This window comes from Triturus cristatus, chromosome 4_1 (genome assembly GCF_964204655.1).
Source record: "Triturus cristatus chromosome 4_1, aTriCri1.1, whole genome shotgun sequence".
Taxonomy (NCBI): domain Eukaryota; kingdom Metazoa; phylum Chordata; class Amphibia; order Caudata; family Salamandridae; genus Triturus; species Triturus cristatus.
This window is the reverse complement of record NC_140585.1, coordinates 786,082,555-786,109,944: the sequence shown is the minus strand read 5'-3', so window position 1 is coordinate 786,109,944 and position 27,390 is coordinate 786,082,555. Positions and strand designations below refer to the sequence as shown.

Below are 27,390 nucleotides of genomic sequence, written 5' to 3'. Positions count from 1 at the left end.
CCTGGAACATGTTGTGCCAGGAGAAAAATGTTTTGGGGAATTGCCCATCTCCATATGCTCTGGGCTAAGCGGGAGAGCTGGGGAGAGTGTGTCCCCCCCTGTTTCTGTATATAATACATCGCAGTCATGTTGTCTGTGCGAATGAGGACTGCTTTGCCTGAAATCTGCTTTTGGAAAGATTTTAGGGCTAGAAAGATCGCCAAGAGCTCCAGATGGTTGATGTGGAGCGATTTTTGCTGTGGCGTCCATAGACCTTGCATTGTGAGGTGTAAGAGGTGCGCTCCCCAGCCGGAGAGCGATGCGTCCGCTGTTAGAGTCACTTGGGGAACCGGGTCCAGGAACGGCCGTCCCTTGGAAAGGTTTGTGGTGTTCCACCACTGCAGAGAGTGATGTGTGCGGCCGTCCACCAACACCAGATCCGTCAGCTGACCCTGGGCCTGGTTCCACTGTTGTGCTAGGCACTCCTGAAGTGGACGCATGTGGAGTCTTGCATGGGGCACTATGAAGATGCAAGACGCCATCATCCCTATGAGCTTCATAAACACTCTTGCTGGTAGAGAGTGTTGAGGAAGGAATATTTTGCGTAAGGCTAGAATGCTTGTGATTCTGGCTGAGTTTGGATAGGCAATACCTTTTGAGGTGTCTATGGTGGCCCCGAGATATTGCTTTGTGTGAGATGGTATGAGGTGGGACTTTTGGTAGTTCACCGTGAAGCCTAGCTGATGAAGCAGTTGGATGGTGCTGTTTGTATGTTGCACGCATTGGTGGTAGGACGCGGCTTTTATGAGCCAGTCGTCTAAGTAAGGGAAGACGTGAGTATGTTGACGTCTGAGGTGTGCTGCTACTACTGCTAGGCATTTGGTAAACACCCGTGGTGCAGTGGTGACCCCGAAGGGGAGAACCTTGAATTGGTAATGTTGCCCGTCCACCACGAACCTGAGGTATTTTCTGTGAGAGGGGTGTATTGGAATGTGAAAGTACGCGTCTTTCAGATCCAGTGTTGTGAGAAAGTCTCCCTGGCAGAGGAGTGGGAGGACTTGTTGTAAGGTGACCATGTGAAAGTGGTCTGAATGTATGTAGGCATTTAGAGGCCGGAGATCCAGAATGGGTCTGAGGGTCTCGTCTTTCTTTGGGATTAAGAAATATAGGGAGTAGACCCCTAGATTTCGTTGATTGCCGGGTACCTGCTCTATGGCGTGTTTCTGGAGGAGCGAGAGTACCTCTTGTTTGAGCAGTGTGGAATGCTCTTGGGACATTGGACGGTGCCTTGGTGGGATATTGGGTGGGGTAGATGTTAGCTCGAGGCAGTACCCTGACCGAATGATTTGGGTCACCCATTTGTCCGATGTTATGGACTCCCATACGTGGATAAAATCTTGTAGTCTGCCCCCGACCGGAGTGGAATGGTCTGGGGGGAGCGAAGGGGAGTCATTGTGCGGGTGGGGTGGCAGAACGGGTATTGTTGGTTTTGCCCCTGCCCTTATTGTTGTTGCCTCTGTAACCACCTCTTTGGTTGCCCTTTGAAAAGGTATTTTGAGGAGGGGATTTGTAGGAGGTAGAGGCATTATCGGTGGAGGAGCCTCTACCTGTGCCACGAAAGGACGAGCGTCGAAAGGAACGCTTAGAGGCTTGGGTCTGGAGCGCTCCCATAGACTTCGCTGTGTCTGTATCTTTCTTCATTTTTTCGAGCGCTTCGTCTACCTTTGGGCCAAAGAGTGTTTGCTGGTCAAAGGTGTGATTAAGTATTGATGTCTGGACCTCAGGCTTGAACCCTGATATCCTGAGCCAGGCATGGCGGCGAAGCAGGACACTGGTGTTTATGGCTCTAGAAGCAGTGTCTGCTGCATCGAGGGCACACTTAATGGAGGTGTTTGTGATTAGTTTGCCCTCCTGTATCAGGTCATGAGCTTGACGTTTGTATTTCTCTGGAAGGTGCTGCATAAGAGCCTCTAATTCATCATAGTGTGCTCTATCATATCGCGCAAGCAGTGCTTGTGTATTTGCAATGCGCCACATGTTTGCAGCCTGGTAGGCGGTGCGTTTACCAGACGCGTCCAGAAGTTTAGATTCCTTGTCTGGTGGTGGGGCATCTCCTGAGGATTGGGAGTTAGCCCGCTTTCTAGCTGTGGAGACAACTAGGGAATCTAGAGGAGCAGGGCCCTTGATGTATGCAGGGTCTGTGGGTGCCGCCTTGTACTTCTTCTCTATTCTAGGGTTTAGTACTCTGGCTCTGACAGGGTCTTTGAATACCTCTGTAGCGTGCTTGGTGACACCCTTAAGCATGGGTAAAATAGCAGTGGAACGATCTTGTAAATCAAATGTATCCAGTAGGAAGTCTTCTTCCACTGGTTCAGTGTGCATGTCCACCCCATGGTAGTGTGCTGCTCTCTGCACTAAATGGTGAAACCCTAAAGAGTCCTCTGGAGGAGACGGCCTTGATGGGTATAGGTCGTCTTGAGGTACATTGGGTACATCAGGGTTATTATAATCCTCCCATGGATCTGGGGTCCCTGGTGGAGTGGAATCCATTGGGGCGTCCCCTGGGTCATTGTCCGGGTCCCCGTCATCCGGATCTGGGGATGGGGCCGGATCGTAGTGAGGTAAAGGTGGAGGGGGTGGTGGTGGGAGGGGGGGTGGCAGTGGGGAGGGTACTCTAAGGGGAGAAGTAGCTGAGTCCCTCTTTTTGGGTGGAGGAGGAGGAGCCGGAGCCTCAAGGCGACGCTTCTTAGTAATCACAGTCAAAAGGCCAGTCTTTGGATCTCTGGACAAAGTCTTTTGTAAAGGGTCTGGTGTAAACAGAGCCAATGGCGCCGAGTCGTTTGTCGGCACCGGCGATTTCGGAACCGGAGGTTTCGATGTTCTGTGTACGCCATGCTTTTTGGAGGTCTCCGTGTGTTTCGGCGTCGAATGCTGTTTCGGCGCCGGAGCGTCGGTGCCGACCGATTTCTGTTTGTGTTTGGTCGGCGCCGAGTGTCCAGGCTTCGGCACCGGTGGTTTCGGAGTCGAGCTGGATTTTGCAGGCTTCGGTGCCGAGTGGTGTTTATCGGCACCGGGCGTCGGCTGGCTCGATCCCGAGCTGCCGTGAGACTTTGAGTGCTTCGACACCGGGCCCGAAGGTGGGGTGATCGAGGCTTTGGTTTTGGTTTTGCCCAGGCCGGCAGGCGAGGGAGTAACCGGAGTCTCTTTGGTTTTCGGTGCGGGGCTGGGAGGGGGCATTGTACTCACGGCCCGCTGTCCTGGTGTTACGTCCTCCAGGTCTGAGTCGTCGGCCTCGGAAGCGCTGACGATGTCTTCTCCCAGTTCGGTGTGTGTCTGCCCCGAAGCTTCGGCGTCGTCTCCGAAGATGTCCGGTGGAGCTGTCGAGGATGAGTGCGCCATGGTGCGTCGAGCCCTTCGATCTCGGATCGTTTTCTTCGATCGAAAAGACTTGCAGGCGGGGCAGTCTCGAGCCTCGTGTTCCGGAGAGAGGCAAAGGTTACACACCTGATGGAGGTCGGTGTGGGGAAATTTAGACCCACATTTTGGGCACTTTTTAAACGGAGTCCTTTCCATCGGCCGGGACCGGAGTCGCGGAGGGCCCGAAGGCCGGTGTCGATGTACGGGATGGAAAAAGTGCCGCTTCGAGAGATGAAGATGAAGGAACTCGAAGAATCGAGGATTTTCCGTCGAGGCTGGAACCGTAGAAGTTCGAAGCCGGAGCACGAAGTATCACATCCGAGCCCGATGGCGGAAAAAAACAATCTGAGGATGGAGCCGAAGCCCATGCGCAGTACGGACCGAAGGAGGAGTCACCAAACTCGTGACTTCCAAAGACGGTCCAAGAAGAAAAACAAACTGCAAACATCCGGGCCCAACACCAGATGGCGACCTATGCTAAGTGTACAATCTGCAGCTCATATGCCTCGAACACCTAGACGTGTTCAAAGAAGAAAAACAAGCGTTATACCATAATCTATTTTCCAAAATCTGTGGAAATCAAAGCGCGGGGCCAAATTAACTACTTTTACACTAGATAATGATCTTAACCTCCTCAATGGGCACATGCCCCCTGACACTCCTCTAGAATGTACATTTCGCTCTGGGATTCAGAGAGCCTCATTGACAACATTCTTATAAACCTGGAATCTTACAGTTGGTGGATGACTTAAAAGTTCAGAGAAGGATTGAATGTGACCATGACCCATTGATAGTCTGTCTTAGGCTTCCTAATGGAGGGTAAGATAAACAAATGCCCTCTCAAGATCTGGCCTATCAAAAATAGTATGTTACAACAAAACAGGAAAACTATTGCCTGTCACCCAAAATTAGGAAAACTGGGTCTCGGGTATCTTATAATCAGTGGCCTTTTTACTGCTAAGAATTTTTAGAAATTAGAGATGCTCATGACGAAGAGATCATCATGAAACTCGAAAATGTAATAAAAGGTAACTCTTAAGTTAGACACACCCCGCATTCCATCTCGTCTTGCAGCCCCATGGAAAACTATTACATCGAAAACCGATTGATTCAATGGGGAGTCGCGAAAGCTAAAGCAGTCATTTGCAATTACTCTACAACACAAGCATACTGTACCGGATGGGGAATTAAGCCAAATAGAACTAACAGAGGAGTACAAGCACTTATTAAATATAAGCAGTGGTCTCCACATAAAGGTATGGTTGGCTATCAAGGATTCATTAAGGGACAGGAACACCAAAAGATTCTGGGAACTGGTCAGGTGGGCCTCTGAAGGTTGCACCAGAAATGTAGACACCTGCATACCATCTGCAGTCAAGTATGATTATTTTTCAAACCCGTAAAACTCAGCCTGTTTGAATGGCTCAATTTCCAGGTCAGATTCTCATTCAGTCCATAGGGAAACAAAGCGGTGTAGTAGCCCTTTGCATTCCTCCTAATATTTTCTCATTACCGTGGAACACTGCACCGAGTTTACAGAAGGCAATGTTTGTGCACTCATTCTTAGTTAAAAGCATCATAAGGCCTCATGTGCAGATAGTGTATTGACTGACACTCTTCAGTCTGATTTATCAATCAGAGTCCCTCTTTTAACTAGTGCCTACAATGGAATTTCGCTCCAAAAAGATCTCTACGTCTTGGAAAGCTGCAATTATTTTATATCACTCAACAATAAAGGTTCACAGACTGACCCTGCTAACTACCAACCAATTTCTTGTCAACTTTAGTTGAAAAGAAATGCATCTCAGCAAGAAAACCGCTTTGGAAACTCCAACATGCAGAAGTTGTGACACTGCACTTTCTTGGAGAAGGCAAATACATCTAACCAAGGTTCTCCCCTGTCTAAGAAGCAACATTGCACCATCTCCAGGTGTAGACGCCATTCTTGATTTACGAGGCATAGCCGGCAGAGCTCATCAGCTTTGGCGTTCAGTGATCCCTTCAGGTGTTGTACAACCAGGAAAATGTTCAGAGTTCTAGCCATATCCAGTGACATAGGGCCTTCTGGCACACAGTACAAGACCTAACCCCGCTCTGCTTGTTGCAGTGCCTCAGGGTGGTGGTGCGGTCAGTGAACACCTGAACCAACTTCCCCTTGTTGGAAGGAAGGAAGGCTTTCAGTATCAAGTGAATCGCTCTGAACTTCAACAGGATGATGTGGAGCGGAGACTTCACCAAAGACTAAAGTCCTCTGATCTCTACGTCTCCCATGTGTCTGCCCGAATCCAGAAGTGATGCATCTGATAACACAGTTAGCTCTGGGTGGGGAAGAGTGAGGGGTCTGCCGCTGACCCAATCGCAGTTCGTCAGCCACCACTGCAGGACTTTTACAGTTCCCTCCAATATCTGGACCAGGTCGTAGAGACGCCCTGATGCTGCGCTCCTTGGGACTTCAGGTCCCACTGCAGAGCCCACCTATGCCAGAGGTCATGCTTAACCAGCAGGATGCAGGAGGCCATGAGGCCCAGAAGCCTAAGGGTCAGTCTCACTGAAATCCAGGATAGAGGCTGAAACACTGGAATGATAGCCTGAAAATCTTTGACGCTCTGCTCCTGAAGATAGGCGCAGAGCTGTACTTTAACCAGAATGGCTCACATGAAAGGAAGGGAGCATCTGAGAGGGAGTCAGTCATCTAGGTAAGGGAAGACTGGAATCCCCAACCTCCACAGATGGGTAAAGGCAAAGGGGAGCACAGTAAGCTGAAAATTCTTGTGGGCCCATCATTACCCGCAGGTAATGCAGATGGGTCCACAGGAAAGGAATATGAAAATAGGCGTCCTGGAGATCCAACACTACCATCCAATCTTCAGGGTCTAATGCAAATAAGACCTGAGCTAAAGTATGCATTCTGAACTTCTCTTTATTCAAAAAAGCGGTGAAGGGCGAAGATCTAGAATGGAATGGCGGCCTCTGTCCTCCTTTGGCATCAGACAATAGTGGGGGGGTAGCAACCATGACCAAATTTGATGTCTGCACCCTCTCAATGGTTCCTTTGGCCAAAAGAGCCTGCGCTTCCTGATGGAGTAGTGAGGTGGTCCTCCGATCTGAGGGCGATGGTACAGGCAGTGGGGTTTCTAGGAACTAAAGGGAATAACCCCTCCGAACAAACTGGAGCACACGCTTGTCAGTAGTAATGGCTTGCTAGCGGGGCAGGTGATGGCTGATCCTGCTGCCAACCGGTTAGCCGTGATGGTGGCACATTAGAGGGATTTAGAGGGTGCGGCTGCCAGGAGGAGGTAAAATAAGCAGACCTGTGACATGAAGTCCCATATGGTTTGTGGAAGGCAAGTCTGCAGACACGAAAGGGAATGGTAGACTGCTGGCTGTGGCGCCTGGGTGGAAAGAAATCACAGCTGGTAGCCCCTACCATACCCATGGAAGGAGTGAAAGTCAAATTGCGGTTGTCGTGGAGCCATGGAGAGTCTCAACAATATGGCAGTGGCCCAGCTGTCCTTAAAACGCTGAAACAGATGAGTGCTGTTGAAGGGCATGTCCATAAGGGATTCTTGGACATCACCAGAGAAGTCAGTGGATCTGACCCAGGCGTTGCGTCGGAGTACCACAGAGGAAGCAATGGCTCTGCCAAGTGAGTCAGTCGTGTCCAGTCTGCAGTGGATTATGAACTTAGTTGCATCCCTGCAATCAGCAACAGCTTGGGTCATGATGGCTCAGGCCACCACTGAGACCATAAGCAGCACTTGTGCAACAGAGTTCCATACTGTATGGAAATACCGACCAAGGAGACATGCAGTGTTCACGGACTGCAGTGTAAGGCTGCTTGAAGAAATAAATCCTGTTCCTAAAGGTGTCCGGCCTTTAGAATTCCATATGCGGTGGTGTGGTAGGGAGCGCGCCAGAGTTAACCTTGGACATGGAGTCCTGGACTACCAGGCTCTCCGGGGTGGGGTGCTGGGTGAGGAACGTTGGGTCCCCAGGAGCGGGGTGATGGTCCTGCACAGGGCTTCAAACAGGCCCTGAACAAGGCATTGGTAAGGCTTAATTAAATGGTAGTAGAGGTTCTGTTGGGGATACCCCGGGCTGAAGCACCTCTGTCAAAACATTAGCCTTGACTTGCACCGAGGGCAGCTCAACGTACAGGAGCTCAGCTGCCCTCCGTATCACCATGGCTGAGGAAACCTCTTCCTCTGTAGCCACACTAAGAGAAGGAAGGAGGTCAGTGTCTGGTGAAGTGTACAGGCCACTGGCATCAGCCAGGAAATCATACAAATTATCCTCGTCCTATTGTTCCTCAAGAGGGTTAGGATAACCATAGAGATCATCAGATCACCCCATTCATAATCCTCACACACTCTGTGAAAAAGGCATCCACTCTGATCCAGAAGGTCTGAATCCGGTTGTCGCCATTACAGCTTTGTGTAGGAGTCAGGAATTATGATCTGTTTGGCCGTGCTGGGAACGGTTCTACAGGACCCAATCCTGGAAAAGGCCATGGATTCACGACTGGGTCGCTTCGGATTTAGGAACACATCCAGTGGGGTCGGTCAGGCATCAAGGGCAGACTAGCGGGTGGAAATCCAGTTGGGGAACTTGCTGGACTTGTGGGGCCTGAAAGTGCTCCAGAAGGGGCCTGGTCGCTCAAAGATGAGCTGCTTGACCTCAAATTTTTTAGTGGGGCGGGGGTTGCGCCAGGAAAATCGGGGAGATGCGGAGGGGACCAGAATTCAGGATCTGCAGGGGAGACGACTGGTTGAGGCCCTGACATGTGGATTTGTTCCTGCACTTCGTCCGATGATTTGGCCCAGTGCTGTAAAGTCAAAATGCTTCAACTTTCTTTTTGTGTGACTTACCTAACAAGATCCAGGACCTCTGCGACGCCCAAGGAGAGCGACTCAGAGAGGGGGCCCAGGACCTGAGCAATACAGAGCCGTCCAATGCAGAGTGCCAGGAATTCCATGGAGTGCTCCTTAGTTGTCGTCGGTTGCACAGTCTTGACATTCTGAACAGATCTTGGAGTTATAGTCTAGCTCCACGCACCAAACTAAGTGGGGGACTGTCACTGACATTTGCCTGTGACAGGCACCACAAGACTTGAAATCCACTATTTATTTACGGAACATCCCTAAAGAACACTGGAGAAAAAGCTCAAAAAATGCATCTTAAAAAAACGTCGGTAAAGGTAGTAAAAAATGTTGAATGAGGTAGCTCTCTGGATCCATGCTGCTAGCTCAGAAAACAAGGAACTGATGTGAGTGCGCTGGGGAGGCACTTATGTAGGCACTGTGCACGTCAACAAGTCCTGATGACACTTAAGTGGAGATCGGCGCACCTATCAGGGTGGAGAGGTACTTGGTTTTCTGGATGAAGTCTGATGCCTAGGGAATATTTTAAAGTAAGCAATCGGCAGCTAGAAGTCTCTATGAGATAAAGGAGTTCAGGGAATAGTAAACTACACACTTGAGTGGAAAATTAGTGAAATTTCCAAGCTTTTTAATCTTTTTCTGTGTGCTAACACTACTTGGTCCAGTTATTTCAAGAAATAAAGAGATCACTGCATGTAAGGTTCAGGATAGGCACATTGTCTAAGGTCATACACTAGTAATGGGTCAAATGCACCTAGGGACAAAGCAGCCAGCAGTTGTGAGCTAGAAGGTGAAGAATCCATTCCATACTTTATGTTATACAACACCATTTCATTGTGGGCTAGGAGATATCTTCGCCCTCTTTTTAACAGTAAAATTAGACACTGCAAGGACGCAATGCCTATTTGCTTTAGTGCGGATAGTTAACTTATTTTTAACCAGATAGAATCATACTTATCCCGCCTGAAAGGTCACCAGATCTCTTCTACAATATTCTTACTCATATTCGTTTTTATAAATGGTTCCATAGAAGGCAACAGATATATAATACAGCCCGCAAAGGCAATTTAGTGGATTTCTTCAAGCACTTTGAAGTATTTGCACATTATCACTTTTTGTAACATGTTGTTGAGGTTGTGGTTGGCATTTAACCTAATTCCTTTTTTCAGATACAGGTGAGTTTATGCTTATAGTTCACCTTAATAGTAACCAGTCCAAGCATTTTCTGAACCATTTGTACAATCTGGGGTCAGTAAGATGTCCTGCATCTATGCAGCTAGTTGTGTTAATGGCATGTTAGAACTGCTGTCTTCACACTACTTTCTGCAGCTAAATGTGATGTACTATGATACACTAGATGTTCTTGAAGTCTAAGCAACTGTGTAAGTATCATTCTTGCACGTTTCTCAGAGATAAATGTTGCAGTTTTTCTAAAGACTGTTGTACATGATATATTACAGTTTTTCGTATGCAAATATGCGTTAATACTAATTTACAAAAAAAAACATCTCTAAATATTTGCTTCACAGAAAAAACACATGAGTCCATTAGAGACAGAGATTAGGTCAAGTCCTTACAGCTTCTGTATATTCTTTGTCAGGGAGTGAATTCTTGGAGACAGGTGGCTAGGTGTTTTTTTTTTTTTTTACAAAGTTATATTTTCTGACATCATAGTGATCGATTAATCACTACCAACTCTAATAATGAAAGTATACATCGATATAGGAATGCATCTAACATTTCAAACATCAATGGAGATATAAATTTAAAATGTATTAACCGATACAGGTTTTATTTACTGTACAAAAGTAGTTTGGGGATTTTCCAAGACTGAATTTGTACCTTTAAGGAAAAGTCTGATGGTGGGGCTATTTGGGGCATGGTGGAGTCCTGGGCAATCCACATCTCATTGAACCGATGTGAGTGTCCGTCTATGAGTGAAGAGCTTGCTACATGCCAAGATGAACTGCCCTGCAGTCAAACAGGCCTCATATAATTGGCCTTTCACCTCCATTCTCATGACTTGACCACATCTGACGATTACAACCGGAGGCAAACATATCCACAGTCTTTAACCAAACACGTGGCTATATGGATCTCCTCTCTCGAACTAAAACCACCCAATGAATCTTTGAAACAAAATCTGAGATTGGTCCATTTATACATTGCTCAAAAGTGAATAATCCAAACAATTTTCTTTGCACGTCTCCGGACAATCTGGACCCCCAACAGACTTTACATGGCTGTTCTGCTCAAATCCAAGAATTGGCTGCACTGCCAGAACAGGGTAACAATTAAGCACAAGAGATTACCAGCAAACACATTGTACAAATGCATAAAAAATATTTCTCAACATTGATACCGCCGGGATGTAAATTTTATTTGAAGTAACTCATTGAACTGGTTCCCTCCATACTGGGAGCCAAATCAAAATGTAGTAAAACAATAAAAAATTGAATCAATAACAAAACAACAAAAAAAAAACAATCACAAATTTCTGAAAGAAAAGTTAGTCCAATCATGATATAATGGTTCAACTCTATATGTCAGGAACACAGTCTTGAAATTGTATTTCAATGTGATGCCACCTCCAAAATGAAACATGGCCTGACGTAGTTCCTTCTTACCGGCTTAACACAAACAAAGAAACCCATGAAGAACAAAGTAATCCTCACATCTCATTTCACTGAACATTTCTAAAATATCCTTTTAGTATGTTCCTTAACTCAATTCTGTATTTTTGTACTTTATGTTCATAGCCTTCACCATCATGTGCATAAACTTGAGACTAGTGCAAAAAGAACAATTAATGGACAGAATGCACAACACTGTCATACATTCACCCCAGTACCGAGATCTGGGCCTAAATCCATCGTTTTTTTGCTCACCATGCCATTCCAGTTTGGACCCAGCCATATGCAAATCAGTCTTGACCCTGCGCCCAATGGAAACTGTCCAGCCCAAATTGCCAGGCCAGGTCCTTCCTGGACTGGAAACAAGCATCATAGGACCGGTTTCGGGCTTTCAGCCCTCATCAGCTTGACTCCAGTGGCATGGAGAGCACGGGACCCAGGCATACCCGTCCCACTCGGGGTGACAAACGCAAAAAGAACAACTGATGGACAGAATACAGTACAATGTCATACATTCACCCCAGTACAGACATCTGGGCCTAAATCCATCATTTTTTTGCTCACCATGCCATTCCAGTTTGGACCCAGCCATCTGCAAATCAGTCCTGACCCTGCGCCCAATGGGAACAGTCCAGCCCGAACTGCCAGGCCAGGTCCGCCCTGGACTGGAAACAAGCATCCTAGGACTGGTTTCGGGTTTCAGCCCTCATAAGCCAGGATAGCTTGATTCCAGTGGCATAGATTCAAGCTAGCCTGGCTGATGCCCTGAAACCGGTACCAGGTTGCTTGTTTCTGGTCCAGGGAGGACCTGGCTTGGCAGTTCGAGTTGGACTGTTCCCACGAGGAACAGGGTCAAGACTGATTTGCATATGGCTGGCTTCAAACTAGGGTGGTGTGATGAGCAAAAGAATGATGGATTAGACCCATATCCTTGTGACTGGGGCTGAATGTTTGCATTGTCCAGCATTCCATTCATCAATTGTTTATTTTGCATAAACATGAGACTAGAACTGCTATTATAACTATTCCCCTCATAGTTCTCAATACTATAATGAAGTGTATATATATTCTCAGTCTACTCCATACGTGGCCTATATCGACTTAGTTTTGTTACACTTCGATTTACAGATAACTCCTGCTTCCGACTTAAAATTGTTCTTCTCATCTCAGTTTATTGCTTTACTCTATTGATTTAATACTACAGAATACACCTGTTAATTCATAAACCTAATAAAAGTGTAATTAAACAGGATACTGTATAGAAAAGAAAGGACATTTCAGACATTCAGATTTACTCAGAAGACAAAATAAACACCTGCCTATGGACATGCATGTTAAAAAAAACAAATGTTTCTGCCCATTTCCAGTAACCAGCTAAACATCAGAAATTAGAGTACGATCAGATGAGGAAGAACTTTATACACCAGATCGGCTGGAAAGAAGCATCCTACATTAAATTCCTAGGATAAACAGGGACACACTCCCAGCAAATAATTCAGGCAGAGGTCATATCCATTGTTGAACTGATATAATAATAATGCATATCATATATAATATAGACATAATAATAATAATAAGCTAGTGGGAAACAAATATGTTAATGCTTGCATTCAAATAAAGCAAAAAAAAAGTCAAAGTAAATTAACAATTGTTCTGCAATAGAAGCATCACTTACCACTGACATGCAAACTTCTCACTGTCTATTTCTACTATTCCTGGAGGAGGAGCAGCATGTGCTGGGATTGGTTTAGAAGCTTGAAAGCAATAAACAAAAAGAAGGCATGAATGGAAAAAAAGGGGAAGGCATTAAAACACAAAAACAAGATGAATCTGGATAATATTTCAAAGGTATTTTTGTGACCTAAATTGCTATCAGTGATCCATAAAACAAATATTATAGGGTTCAGGGAACCCAAAGAACATTCATACACATACGTTTCAGATTGCGCTGACCTCCCCTTTACGTTGCAATTCTCCGCAATGGACTTTTCTTACCACTTCATTGAACAGGTTTACCAACCGTAGCCTGCCAGTCATGCCATGTTAATGTTCTGCATACAAGATTGAAGTGCATGAATTGCCAGGTCTGGGTTAGTGGGGCATATACCAGGGTTTTGCATTTAGCAACAGTAGGAGCTGGATTTATAGGGTTGGTGGAGATAAGCATGGTAACCTTGGAGGGCAGAGGAGCTTCAGGTGTAGAAAAATAAAGATGTGGCTAGGTGTCTATGGGTGGAATACAATGATGGTAATGTGGCAAAGTGCACGTAGGGTATGAACTAGACATATGCCCCGGTACCCTCAGCGAATTCTTAATGATTTCAAGAGGGACTGCCATTGTGAAAGGCATTTTCAGGCTGACTCACCAGAGTTAGGGTTGGTTATTCTATTTCAAGCCTGCTTGGGGGTGACGGGGGAAGGGGGTTGAGGCGGAAAACAGGCCCATGCACAAAACTAAACATACCCCCTCTCCCCATAGCAAATCAGATCGCTAAAAAAGTAGCCCATATTTGAAAATCAGCTGAGTTTTGAACTTCTATATAGGAATTTTGCAAAGTATAGGAGACTGTATGCATTTGTGCTTTCTGCAGGCAATGTTCATGGTAATTATCAGGGAAATTAACTGTAAGAAAATAAGCTGTAGTTCTCCAGTGTCATCTTTCCTAGATTCACATGCTTGAATCATTCCCAGTCATCAAAGTGGGAGTCCCACGGTACCACTGAAAGCAGTAATCAATGACATACATCGCAGTTAATGTTAAACATTGACTTTAATAGCTTATCCACATCATTTAGTAACAATCAAAGTTCAGCCAATCAGTCAACAGCACCGTCTAGAGCAATCACCACAGAGGCTTCAGTCCCTTAGATATTCCAGCGCAAGTGGGATACACTAACCCAGATATAAGGGGAGCCTCTATGGGGAGGAGGGTAGACCGCATGTGAATCTATAAAAGAAAAACATACTGGAAAACTACAGTTACAAGTGACTTATTTTCTTCTCCGGTATTGGATCTTTCATAGATTCATATGCTTGAATCAGAATAGTTAGCAGTTAAAACACTCAATCAATAACAGTCAGAGAATAGAATATTGTGTTAAATAAGGTTACATATGGCTCACCTTATTGAAATAGATGGCTGCAAATTACTTGTCCCACTGCTGCATCACTCTTTTCAGAAGAATCCAGACAGTAATGCTGTGTGAAGGTGTGCTTGCTGCTCCATGTTGCCGCTCAATACATTTGTTGAATAGGCTCACCGGCAAAGAGGTGTAGTAGTAGAGACAGCCCGAGTAGAATGAGCTTTGACTTTATTCTCCAACAGCATTCCGGCTGGTTTGAGACAGGATTGGATAGCCACTGCAAACCATTTGGCTATACTTTGTTTGGAAACTGAGACGTTTTGACGAAGGTTTTCATAAGCAACGAATAGCCTATCCATTTTCCAAAATTGTTGTCTTATGTGCAAGTAGAAGTTGATACATCTTTCAACATCAGCCACAATTTGGGGATTAGCAAAGAATGTTGTCAATTCGATGGGTTAATTCAAATAGGAATCCAAACGAACCTTAGGAATGAACTTAGGATTGGTCCTTAGCACCCCACTGTCTTGTTTGAATTGCATGAATGGTTCTTTAATTGTCAAAGCTTGAATATCACTGCGGACGTGTGCGCTAGTAAGAACGCTGTTTTCCAAGTTATGAATTTTAGATCTGCTTTGAGTAAAGGCTCAAAAGGGGTTTTCGTTAGTTGCCTCAGCACTATAGTAAGGTGCCAAGAAAGAGGACATATCTTTACAGGAGGAAACACTGTGAAAAGGCCCCTGAGAAACTGCTTGATCACCCTGCTACCCCATAGTGAAGGTGATTTATATGACCTTCTGAATCATGAGATCGCTGCCAAATGAACAAGTTACTTACCTTCTGTAACAATATATCTGTAAGAGACATATTAGCTATAGATTCCTTACCTCAGAATTACCCCCAGGCCTCAGACAGGATCCAGAGAACTTTTCTTCAGCAGTACCCCTGCACGTCGGTAGGTGGCGTTGGTCAACTCAGCGTTCGTCGTTGGCATCGTGATCGCCGGAATGACGTCGCAGTATCTACTTAGATGCCTCCCCTGCGCGCGGACGTCAGTTCTTTACATGAAATTCCACGCCAGAAGTGCAGAGCCATGCAAGACTGACCACTGGTGCACAACTAGGGTCATGAAAGGGAGTCCCTTACTCTAGATGTCAGTTCCCAGAACAGGGAGGATGGGTGGGGCGATATGGAATCTATGACAAATATATGTCTCTTACAGATATATTGTTACCGAAGGTTAAGTAACTTATTCATCTGAAAGAGACTATTAGTTATAAATTCCTCATCTAAGAATAGTTACCCCAGCAATACCAACCCCGGTGGTGGGTCTGTGAACCAAGTTCACACCAGAAAGTCCTGGAGAACTGAACGGCCTATTAAGCAATCTCTCTCACGGGGCTGCCTGGCAGATGTCACTGAGGAGGACTCCACATCCCAAATCAGTAGTGGCTGCCATCACCCTGGTGAAATGGACACACAACCGCACTGGAGGCTCCTTTTTCGCCAAGCAATAACAGATTTTAATGCAAAGAAGGACCTATCGAGAGATGGTTTGGTTTTTGCAAGGCCCAACCTTTGCTGATGCCCACATACCCAACAAAGAGTTGATCATCCACCCAGAATTGTTTTGTGCGATCCAGATAAAATTATAGCGCACGCTTTGGATCCAGACAGTGGCATGACCCTTCTCCTCTTCAGGGGCGGAAAAAAGGTGGGCAAAGTGATGGTCTGTCCTATGTGGAAAGAGGTAACCACTTTGGGAAGAAAAGAAGGTCGAGTTCGAAGGACTACCTTGTCCGGATGAACAGCAAGGAAAGGAGGTTTAGAAGAAAGAGCCTGAAGCTCACTCACCCTGTGAGCAGAGGTGATGGCAACCAGAAAAGCAGTCTATAAGGTTAATTGTCTGAGAGTACAATTATGTAGTGGCTCGAGAGGAGCACACATGAGGATGTTTAAGACCAGATTCAAGTCCCACTGGGGCATTACAAAAGGAAAAGGAGGAACGAGGCGAGTAATGCCCTTAAGAAATCTATTAACAATAGGGGATTCGGAAAGAGAAGGCAGATTAGGAAGGCGAAAAAAAGCCGAAATGGCTGAAAATTAGCTCTTAAGGGTGCCCAGAGCAGAGCCCTGCTGGGCCAAAGAAAGAAGGAAGAGGAGAACCTCTGAAAGGGGGGCAGAAAGGGGATACACAGCCTTTGCTGTCCACCATGCCACAAATGTGTTCCTTCTACAGGCATGTACCTTTGTAGAGGAGGGACGCCTGACTGCCAAGATGACATTACAGACTGCGGGAGGAAGGTCAAAAGCTGTCAACTGTCGTCGCTCAATCTCCACGCAAGGAGGTGGAGGCTGGACAGGTTCGGGTTGAGGACTGTCCCCTGCAGCTGTGACAGAAGATCCTCCCAAAGAGGAAGTCTGATCGGAGGATCGATTGCCATGTTCAAGAGCTCGGGTTACCAGACTCTTCGTGCCCAATCCACAGCCACAAGAATGACTTGGGCCCGGTCGCACTTGATCATCCTCAGCACTCTGGGCAGAAGTGGTATAGGCAGAAAGGCGTATAGAGACCGCAATTCCACTCGCTACGAAAAACATCGACGAGCGAGTGCCCCCTTGGAAATTCCAACGTGCAGAACTGCTGACATTGGGCCTTCTCTTCCGTGGCAAACAGATCTAACCAGGGCTCTCCCCACTGCTGAAAGAGACCTTGCACCAACTCAGAGGGAAGACGCCATTCGTGATCCTCATCTACCGGCGGCTGAGTTTGTCCGCCCTAGCGTTCAAGGAACCTGCCAGGTGTTGAACCACCAGGGACATGCCCTGATGATCCAGTCACGTGCAGAGGTGGAAAGCCTCTTGACATAGGGCCCACAACCCCACCTCGACCTGTTTGTTGCAGAACCACATGGCGGTGTTGTTGTCGGTGAACACCTGCACTACTCTTCCTTTGACAGAAGGAAGGAACGCTTTCAGTGCAAGATGGATCGCCCAGAGCTCCAGCAGGTTGATGTGGAGCCCGGACTCCGCCGGAGACCAGAGGCCTCTGATCGCCACCTCTCCCATGTGGCCGCCACTTTGAACTCAGGTTGGGGAAGGGAGAAGGATCTGCTGGATTGTTAGCCACCAGTGCAATTGCTGTGCCCTGCCCTCCGAGATCTGGACTACATCAGAAAGATTACCCTGATGCTGCGCACATTAAAACCTCAGGTCCCACTGCAGAGCCCGCATATGCCACCTGGCATAGTCCACCAGCAGGATGAAGGAGGCCATGAGACCCAATAGCCTCATGGTCATTTTCACCAAAATCCAGGATAGAGGCTGAAACATCGGTATCATAGCCCGAATATCCTGGACTCGCTGCTCGGGAGGATAGGTCCAAAACTGCGCTGTATCCAGAACTGCTCCGATGAAAAGGAGCTTCTGAGAGGGAATCAGGTGTGACTTCGGCATGTTGATAGTGGACCTCAGCGAGTGCAGGAGGTCCGCCATAGTCTGGAGTTGGGAAACAACAGCCTAGGACGAACTCTCCTTCAACAGGCAGTCGTCGAGATAGGGTAAGACTGGAACCCCTGATCTGCGCAGATGAGCTGCGACCATCACTTTTGTGAACACCGAGGTGCGCTTTTAAGGCCAAAGGGAAGCACGGTAAACTGAAAATGATTGTAGCCTACCGTGAACTGTAGGCAACGCCTGTGGGCCGACAGGACGGGGATGTGAAACTAAGCATCCTGCAAGTCCAACGCTACCATCCAGTCTCCAGGGTCGAGGATAGAAAAGATCTGAGCCAATGTCAACATTTTGAACAACTTCTTCCAGGGGAAGCGGTTGACTTCCCTGAGATCCAAGATGGGACGCAGGCCTTTGTCCTTCTTGGGCACCAGGAAGTAGTGGGAATAACAACCACAATCAACTCCTGGCACCGGGACTTGCTCGATGGCGCCCTTGGCCAAGAGAGCCGCAACTTCCTGACGGTGAAGGGCCAATTGATCCTTCAACATGTGATGGTGTTGGTGGCATGAAGGGAGAGGTAGTCTTGAAGGGGAGGGAGTAGCCCCTTCAGACTATCTGCAAAACCCACCTGTCTGACGTGAAGTTGTGCCTGTGGGTGATATGTTGGCGAATCCTGCCACCCACTGGCAACTGGTTGCCCTGAAAGGTCGGACTAAGAAGGCTTGGAGGCCAACGCAGAGGGGGCACTGGTGGACTGGCCTGCCCCTGGCCCCCCACATCCCCGGCCGAGCAGAGTGTCAGTAGCTTGTGCCAGCCTGTGGCCCTGTGTGGAACGCGGAGGGGAACCCCTTCCATAGCCATGAAAGGGGCAAAAGGCGGACTGAACGGTGCGAGATGTAGCAGCGAGGCCCAAGGATCTGGTAGCAGCCCGAGAGTCCTGAGGCGCTCGAGTGAATTAGACTTGTCGCCAAACAGGCGACTGCCATCAAAAAGCATGTCCAAAAGGGTCGATTGGACATCCCCGGAAAAGACAGTAGACCTCAGCCAGGAGTAGCGGCTCAGGGCTACTGACGTAGAAATTGTTCCAGCCCACATCGAATGACGAACTTCGCTGCACTCTACCCTCTGTAACTGCACAGATGAGTACAGACCGGGGATCCTCCTGGCACTGTGGCAGCACTTGCGCAACCGTATCCCACACAGAGTGGGTGTAGGGGCCCAATTGACAGGCGGTGTTCACCAACTGCAGTCCTAAGCTGGCAGAAGAAAACATCTTCCCAAGATGAACCAGCTTCTTGGATTCCCTTATCAGGGAGAGCAGTAGGGAACACGCCTTTGGAGATTGAGGCTTGGACCACCAAGCTCTCAGGGGGGAGGGTGTTGGGAGAGGAAAATGGGGTCGCCCCGGGCCAAAAGTGGCATTGGGCAATCACACTATCCACAGGAGCCCCTGTGCTGGGCTTGGACCAAGTGCCCAGAAGGATGTCGGTGAGGACCTCATTGAACGGGAGAAGGGGCTCCGAGGAGGCCACTGCCGGTTGAAGCACCTCAGTCAGGAGGTTAGTACTGACTGCCACCGTAGGCAGCTCGAGGTCCAAGGCCTTAGCCGCCCTATGCAACATCACAGCGTAAGAGGCTCCCTCGTCCGTGGCCACGGTAGGGGAAGAAAGCATAGCAAGTTCTGGGGAGGTATCCAGACCACTGGCATCACCCAACTCCTCTCTCCAGTCCGGCACTTCTAGCTGGGCTGCCAGAGGGTCCAGTCCTCCTTATCCTCCACTGGCTGCCACTCGGGAGAAAAGGACCCCAGGATAGAACAGTGGTATAAGAGTACCGGTCGGCGCCAGTACCAGTCAACGCCGTTCCCGGTCGACGCCGGTCTGGCTCCGTGTTTGGCTCAAGGCGGAGGCCTGGGTTGATGCTGGCCGGGGTCCCAACCGGCGTCTGAGGCATCGTCGGTGGAATCGCCGCCAGGGGGATGTGTCGGGAAGTCAGCCGGCACCGAATCAGATTCAGGCCTGGATCCCTGGGGGCACTGCAGCATCTGGGCAGGAGCCGCCAGCATTGAAGGCCTAGAGCCCCCAGCCTAGTCCGCGGGGCCCAAAGGCATGCCGGCGGAGTCTGGCTGTCCAAAGATGGAGTGGAAGGCCTTGTAAAAGGCACGAAGCAAGGCAGGCGACGCTCCGGCTCCTGGGAAGCTCTGAGGTATCCCAGCAGGCTCCACGGGCAGAGCCGAAGGGCAATGTCCTTCCGCGTCCAGCGTCCCATCTGCAGACGGGCTGGGAGGAGAAGAAGAGGGACGGTGCTTCTTTGCCTTCTTGTGCTTTGACTTACCCAAAGACAAAGACTTCGATGAGGAGTGATAGTGGTGACTCCCTGACCGGTCCCGCGACCTCCCTCTCGACCGGGACCTCGAGCGGCGCGGAGCTGACTGCCGGGCCCCCAGAAGCTTTCAGGACCGCTCCCTCAAAGACTTCAGGTTCGTGGCCCGACAGTCAGAGCACGACTTCGGGTCCCTCTCCAGGCACCAAAGGCACACGAGGTGTAGATCCATGACTGACATCAGCTTGTGACAAGAATGTTTGAAGCTGGTATGCCGATGTGACATCCCTGTGTGTACCAGGAGTCGAACGACTCGAAAGGATGTTGTCAAAATGTCGAAAAACACTAGTCAAAAAATGACTACGGGTACTGCTCTCTCCGGATCTGTGCCGGCTGACGTAGAAAAAGAAAGAACTGACATCAGTGCGCGAGGACGCCGTCTAAGCAGATACCGCAATGTGATCCCAGTGCTCACGACGCCAACGGCAAACGTGGAGCTGACCGACACCACCTACCGATGTGCAGGGGTACTGCTGAAGAAAAATTTTCCGGATTCAGTATGACACATGGGAAAAATTCTACGGTAAGGAATCTATAACTAATAGTCTCTTTCAGATATACTTTAATAGAAGAATGAGCTAAGCCAGACTTTGCCAACTTTAGCAGATACGGAAGAAACTGCTCTGGTGGTGAGGAAATAGGACGAACATTCGCCTTCTGACACCACATACAAACGTTTCCATTTCATTGGTATATTTTATTGGTAGCATCAGCTCTGGCCTTTGCAAGAATCTACCTGAAATCTGTAGGAATATTCAAGGTTGCAAAATCATTGAAATTCAGGCGCCAAGCCAACAAGTGTAATTATGTTGAATTTGAATGAAGTACCTGGCTGTGGTTTATAGTCAGTAACGTTGGCATGAGGTAACGGAATGTAGATCTGTTCTGAATGTAGTAGGAGCTTCGTGAATCAGACTTTTCTGGGCCACCTGGGAGCAATTATGATTACTCAACAAGGTTCCCTCTTTAATTTCTTGAGGAACTTCAGAAGCAATGGGACCTGGGAAAAAACATACGCAAAGAACCCGGACCATCTGATAAAAAAATGTCTTCCCCGACAACCTCTCCTGTGGGTTGCATCGTGCATAGAATTGGCATTTCTGAATCTTCCTTGTTGTTAACAGCTCAAGGTTTGGTTTGCCCTAACGTTTGAGAATGCCATCTAGAACTGTTAGCTGAGCTCCCATGTGTCACAGCTGGCGTTCGTTCTGCTCCAAGTGTCTGGCAGGACATTGGTTGTTCCTGGCACATGTTCTGCCTCAAGAGCTATTTGATGCTGCAGAGTTCATTTCCAAACTTCCTGTGCTTGCTGCGATAAGGCTAATGAACTTGTACCTCCCTGTTTGTTTATATAATGCATGCTGGTGGTCTTGTCCGTGCGAATGACCTTGCTATTCTGGGAAGAAATTAGTTTGTGCATTTTCTTCTGCAGGCGGTTCCACTCCCCACTGATGGTTTAATCTTGGAGATGATAGCCCTATCCCTCCAGGGAGGCATCTGTGGTGATTTCTAATTCGGGGATCTGAGGTAGGAATGTCAAGCCTTTGAATAGGTTTACATTCCGTATCCACCATTGCAAGGAAGTCATCATGGTCGGAGTAATTCGAGTGATGTTGTTGAACGATCCTTGTCTAACTTCTCTTGCACAGGTCTCATGTGAAGGCAGCAATTTGGAATTAGTGGAATACAACAGGCTATTATTCCAAGGAGTGATTTGTAGAGGCAAACTGAAAAGGACTATTTTCTGAGTAACGTTTGCGCAAACTGCTGAATCCGTATTTGCTTTTCTTGTGAGTCCAACGCCCTGTCTTGATTCGTATCCATAACAGCTCCTAAGAACGTATATGCTTTTGAAGGTTTGATAGAGTATTTTTGCTTGTTGACCGTAAGGCCCAGGTTGTTGAGGAGTGTTAGGTTGTAGTATCTCTTGTTGCCTGCAGAGACGTGGCTGCCTTTTATCAGCCAATTGTCGAGGTATTGGAATACCTGTACCCCTTTTAGTCTCAAGTGAGCTGCCACTGGAGTCAAACATTTTGTAAAGATACAGGGTACCGATTTCAATCCAAAAGAGAGGAATTTTAATTGGTAGTGTGTGCCGGCTACCTTGAGTTTTGGGAATTTGCGATGCTTTGAGTTGATTTTAATATGGAAGCAGGCATCTTGAAGATCTACCGCGGTCATGTGATCTCCATGATTGAGGAGATAAAAGGATAGCTTGAAGGGTAACCATGCGAAAGCTTAAATATTTATGGAGTTTCCGAAGGTCTAGGATGGGGTGCCAGCCTCCTGACTTTTTCTTTATCAAAAAGAAACAAAATATATATATTCCTATCTGGGTAACTGTAACCTCCTCTATTGCCCCTTTGTTGAGCATGGTTGATATTTCTTGCAGGAGCAGGTGCAATGGGAAGGAGGCGCCCCTTTCAGGGAAAATTGAATTCCAACGTGTGTCCATGAGTGATTAAATCCAGCACCCATTTGTCTGTCATTGAGGCAAATAATTTGAGACTCGACCCCCAATACATTTCAGGGAATTGAGGGGGTAAAAAGCACTGGTAAATGGTCACTACTTTCTGGCAGTGTCTTTCTCCTGAAGCGGCTTTCTACTTCTGGGTGTTTGTTGTGTGTACACCACAGCTGGTGGCTTTCCGTATTGTTGCTGGGAATACCAAGATTGATATTGGTTCTGAAAGGGACGGTATTGCTGCCTATACGGTTGATAAGCTCAATGCTATGCATGTCATTGACTAATGCTTTCCGTGGGACTCCCCCATCAATGACTGGGAATGATTCAAGGATGTGAAACTATGAAAGATCCAATACTGGAAAAAAAACAGGCCTAGCAAGCGATCTAAAATGCTCAAAATCAGGCAAGAAAATGATACATACAATGACCTGTCCAACAAACCCTTCTGGTACGGCCTAATTGCCTTACAGGCCAGTCTGGGATGCATCACGAAAAAAGTGGATCCAACTTCCACTTATGCTCATTTTATATTCCTGACTCAAAGTACTCCAAAACTTAAATTATTATATGCAATTATAAGGCCTGCTTTCCTGTAACAATGATTTGCAACAAAACAACAAAATCCCCTTTGCATACCTAGGTATCTCATTATCCCCGGTACTACCTCATCACAGGAGGAGGTAGTATCCACCAGAAGCAAAATCTTCAGGAGAATCTTCTCTATAGTCAAAAGTACTGAATTGCTCCGCCCACGCGTAGGATCACAGAGCACTTACTTATAGTAAGCTTTCATTTAAAAAACACAGGCCTACTTTTTTAAAGAAAAAGAAAACCAATGATTGCAAGGCCTTCTCAACTGGAGAAGTATGATTTGGGAACAAAATTAGCAAGGAAACTGCCAGAGTAATGTGGAAATAAGACTACCATAGGAAGAAAACTTAGATGAATCATTACTAATTTAGCCTTTAGGGACACACTACATGGTCTACTTACAAAGAGGGTTTGGATCTCTCAATCTTTTCGAGCAAGTAAATACCACCAGAACAGCAGTCTTTCAGTGAAGGTGCTGAAGATGAATGGGTTTAAAATGGGGGGGCACTAAGACAGGGCTGCCATGTGCGTCAGTGAGAGCTTGGTCTTTGGGGATGTATGAACATGTGTGTATGAATGGGATATATTTGTATGGGTGACTGAGAGCCTGTGTCGTATGTACTTGCAGCACAGGAGATACCTATGGCCAAATGTGGCACCGTTACATGTATAACACAAACATACAATATTCTTTTAATGGGAGAAACTTAAAGTGCAGAAAAATGTTCTGCAAAGTTGTTCATAATATAGAGAACACTACTCTGCACTTTAAACTTCTCTCATTTAAAAAAATGGACATATCTTTCAGTTATACTTATGGTACAGTGTCTATTGGCCACTGGGAGGAAGGAACCCGTTTGTAAATGTGACACCTTGAAATGGGAGAAAATTATAAAGAAGATTCAAATTAATCATTACGTAACTTTTCATTTTCTAAGATTTAAAAGCATTCAAAACATCATTTGTTCACATCTCCAATATTAATTTCACAAGGACTTTTATTTAAGAGTTAAATACCCCAGAGCTTCGGTTGTTCACCTCTGTGCACACGCTGGGTAATAAAACTGACTGAGCACTGCTTTTTATCAGGTCCTGCTGTCTGCAGCCTGATGATAATTAAAACACAGCCTTCCTTCCCTTTACTATAAAAGGAAAATATGACCTTGTGCTTATTTAAAAATTAACTCCAGCCTGTGAGGTACTCTGAAGAAATCTGGGAGCAACTGGTAGTTCACAATAGACTGATTGGAGACACCTGTGCTAAACTAAAGTTCCCCCTTGAGAAAATACGTGTTTTAGAACCAGGATCTTGAAAAAAAGAGGATTTTCTTGTAGGAGGTTCTAGCTGCTAGATGTAACCTGACAAAAGAAAATTGCATACCATATTTTGCTAAATCCAGAAGGTATAGAAGTACCACTTGTTTTTGGCATTTAGTGAAGTCATAGCATCTCTGCTGGCACCAGATGCAGAACCTCTTCTTTTAAATGAATAGAATGTTCTACTGCAAGAAAAGCTAGCTTGAGAAATCTGTTTGGTGGAAGCAGACAAACAGCGGGAACAGAAAGGTAGAACTAGGAGTTGTGCGAGGTGTGGGCGACAGCAGAGGAAGGTGGGCAGCAGGACGCTTACTCTCGAATATGCTGAGCACTGGACGCATCAGTAGCCAGGCGAAGACGGTCAGGTGCTTATTGGCCACACAGCTCTAGATTTACCACCTTCGAGCCAAAGAGCTAACCCAGAAGCCAAAGTGCCACAATTAAAGTCAACTAAAGCCGGTGTGCCAGATTAGCCAATTGAGTCTCACTGGAGGTAGGAGACTCACGCGCACAACCCCTTGCGGCTTTCAAACCGCATTAAGCTCCAACACCGGCAGCTGCTCCCTCCTTGAAAAAAGAAATCAGCAAAGGAAGGATGGGCAACAGGGCAGTGGAGTGCAGGCCATGCTGAGCGTTCTGGCCTGGGTGACGTACTGGTCCACTGTTTTACTTGACAGCCCGGCTAGTTTTACGTCTGCAGGCTCCACAGGCCCTCAAGCAAAAGACTCCATTAGGGCATCTGTGCTACGGGGGGCAGCAGAAACTGCAGGAGTAGGTGCGCTAGGATGCGTTGCGGCCTATGGCACCTGTATGTCCCTGGAAGTTCTGCCTGCCTATCATTAGGCTTCTGCTGCTTTCTCACCACGTGGACAAGCGCAAGGAGCCCATAGATAAACACAAAAACCTGAAGGGGCACATGATGGCATGCACGCTGTTTAAAGGTTGTCAAATATTCTTGCATCTTGAGGTCTTGAAGCACCCATCAGACCTGAGACACTATAAAGATATTTAGCGTGCTCATGCCTCTTCTCTGCAATCACTTAATGGCATCCTTCACTAAGGAAGGCAAGGCAGCACTTGCTCCTTGTAGCTGCCCCTCAGGTCTGAAGATATTTCTATTCTGGAAGTGGGTCCATATCCAAGATAACTAAGGACTACTGAGGGAGCGTGTCATACAGTTGGGCAAGGTCGGAGGGGCCTCAAACCAGCTCGTAGCTCAAACAGTAAGGGGAGAAACACAAATGACAACAAGGCTCACAACATAGATGCCCCAATGGATGTGCTGCGGGAGGGGGAACGTGCAAACGCTGTTGGGAGCCAGGAAGGAATGGGCATCACTTTTACTGGGGAATAAAAATCAAGAATTACAGATTTCCTAAAGCCCCTTAAGGATATTGGGAGATTGCCTTCACTGCAACTCTTGTCTGGCCCTTCACCCTTCAAAGCTAGCCATTAACCAAGATCTGGCCCTCAATCATCCTCTGCTGGAGAGCCCTAGCCTGGTGAACAAGGGGTCATTTATAACGCAAGCCTGAAGACGTGCTCCCTGAAAAAACAGTGATTCTGGGACCCCCCCATGGCAGGACGTTACCTGAGAAAGGAGATGACCCGCAAGGGAGCATTTTCCGGATGTAAACTCCTGCTGTGGTACCCCAATAACCGTGCCAGTCACAGGGAGGCTACTCGGTGCACGTAACTGAGTAAGCAGGCCAATTCCCTCCTGTTGCAGAAGATAGAGTAGATTCTCCTTAGACCCTTTGGACAGTCTGCATAGAGTCTGAGCAGGGCCTCCAAGAGAGGGGGTATGTGGTATTATAACCATTTGCTCACACCCATAAAGCAACCTCTCACTAAATTGTACCCCCACATGAGCAAATATCTCAAGCCCACGCAGAGTCCGCTCCCTCGATCAAATCTAAAGGATAAATTTGAAAATCACCTGCTTCTATACCTAGGAGATCGCAAGGCCTGTACACAGTGTTGGTGCAGAGGCTGAAAGCACGCCTCAAAGGACAGTACATTTTCAGTCGCCAGTACTGATGACAGACAAATTTAGAGTTGTCCATCCTGCACCTTCAGTTGTTTCACTCTGGGACCATTTTACACAATCTGGACATCATTTTGTTGCCCTCAAATTTAATCAGGACAAATTGGAGCTCCAGGTGGATCTCCTCAGCATCTTAGCCGTTCATGTAATGGGCATTTATGATAAATTAAAGGACTTCAACGAAATGATCCTCAGACTACAGGCTGACTTGCTTGTGAAAATCTACACTTTACCTCCTTGCCTCTGTCCAGACAGTGCTCTCTGCCATCTTGGATGAAGTTACAGGCTCAATTCTCTGGCATGAAAATTGTCTTGCTAAGATGTGTCATGCGGGTTCCGGAACTTGGACTCGTGCATTCCAGCCTTTCTATGGGACCAAGCAGGAGGGTAGCCTTATCCACGTAAAAAGATCACAACCTGAGGGAGGACTGGCAGTCCTCGACATGGAGGTACACTATCTAGCAGGACAGCTGCAGAGACTCACACAATGGGTGGCAGGAAGTCTGGCACCGGAGAGAGTGAGTCTCCCTTTTGCCCCAGACAAAGCGGAGATGCTCGGCACCCTGATGGGGACGCTGAGGCATATACACACTACTGAACACAGGGTGATCCGGCGGTGTTGGAGCAGATGTCTGCAAAAGACGAAACGCCCGTAGTCACCAGAGTTGTCGCATGCACTACTAGAGGTACACACGGATGAAGAGCAGTGGGGGAGAATAGAGGAGTGGTAACAGGCAGGGGTGATGAAGATTGGGGACTTCTACAGAGATGGGGAATTACTCACCTTTGAGGACTTCAGCACAGAATGGGGATATACCGCAGGGGCATGTTCTTGCTCTATGGAGCAGTCACAGGAGCAATGCGAAAACATTGGGGGGAGGGACGACAGAACCACCGACACATGCTACCTATGAATACATAGGATTGGCAGGGGGAACCATAAAAGCGATCACATGTTTGTACAGCACCATTAGACGCGACTATGCATCCACTCGAGGAACTACGGACTAAGTGGGTGGAAGTTCTGGGCAGACCATTAGAGGACAAAGACTAGGACAACAAATTACAACGAGACATTAAAGTTTCTCGCAACGCAAGATTTAGCCTGATTGGTTTTTACTTACTACATAGGGCATA

At 47.3% G+C, this 27,390-nt stretch overlaps 1 protein-coding gene across 1 annotated transcript in view; it reads right to left on the bottom strand.

Moving 5' to 3' along the window:
* ARID2 (AT-rich interaction domain 2) overlaps positions 1 to 27,390 on the bottom strand; it is a 1,055,333-nt gene that overhangs the window by 448,749 nt on the left and 579,194 nt on the right. The window contains exon 12 of the mRNA XM_085653362.1: positions 12,585 to 12,663. Within this exon, the coding sequence (XP_085509488.1) occupies positions 12,585 to 12,663 (79 nt within the window). The remainder of the gene's footprint in view (positions 1 to 12,584; positions 12,664 to 27,390) is intronic.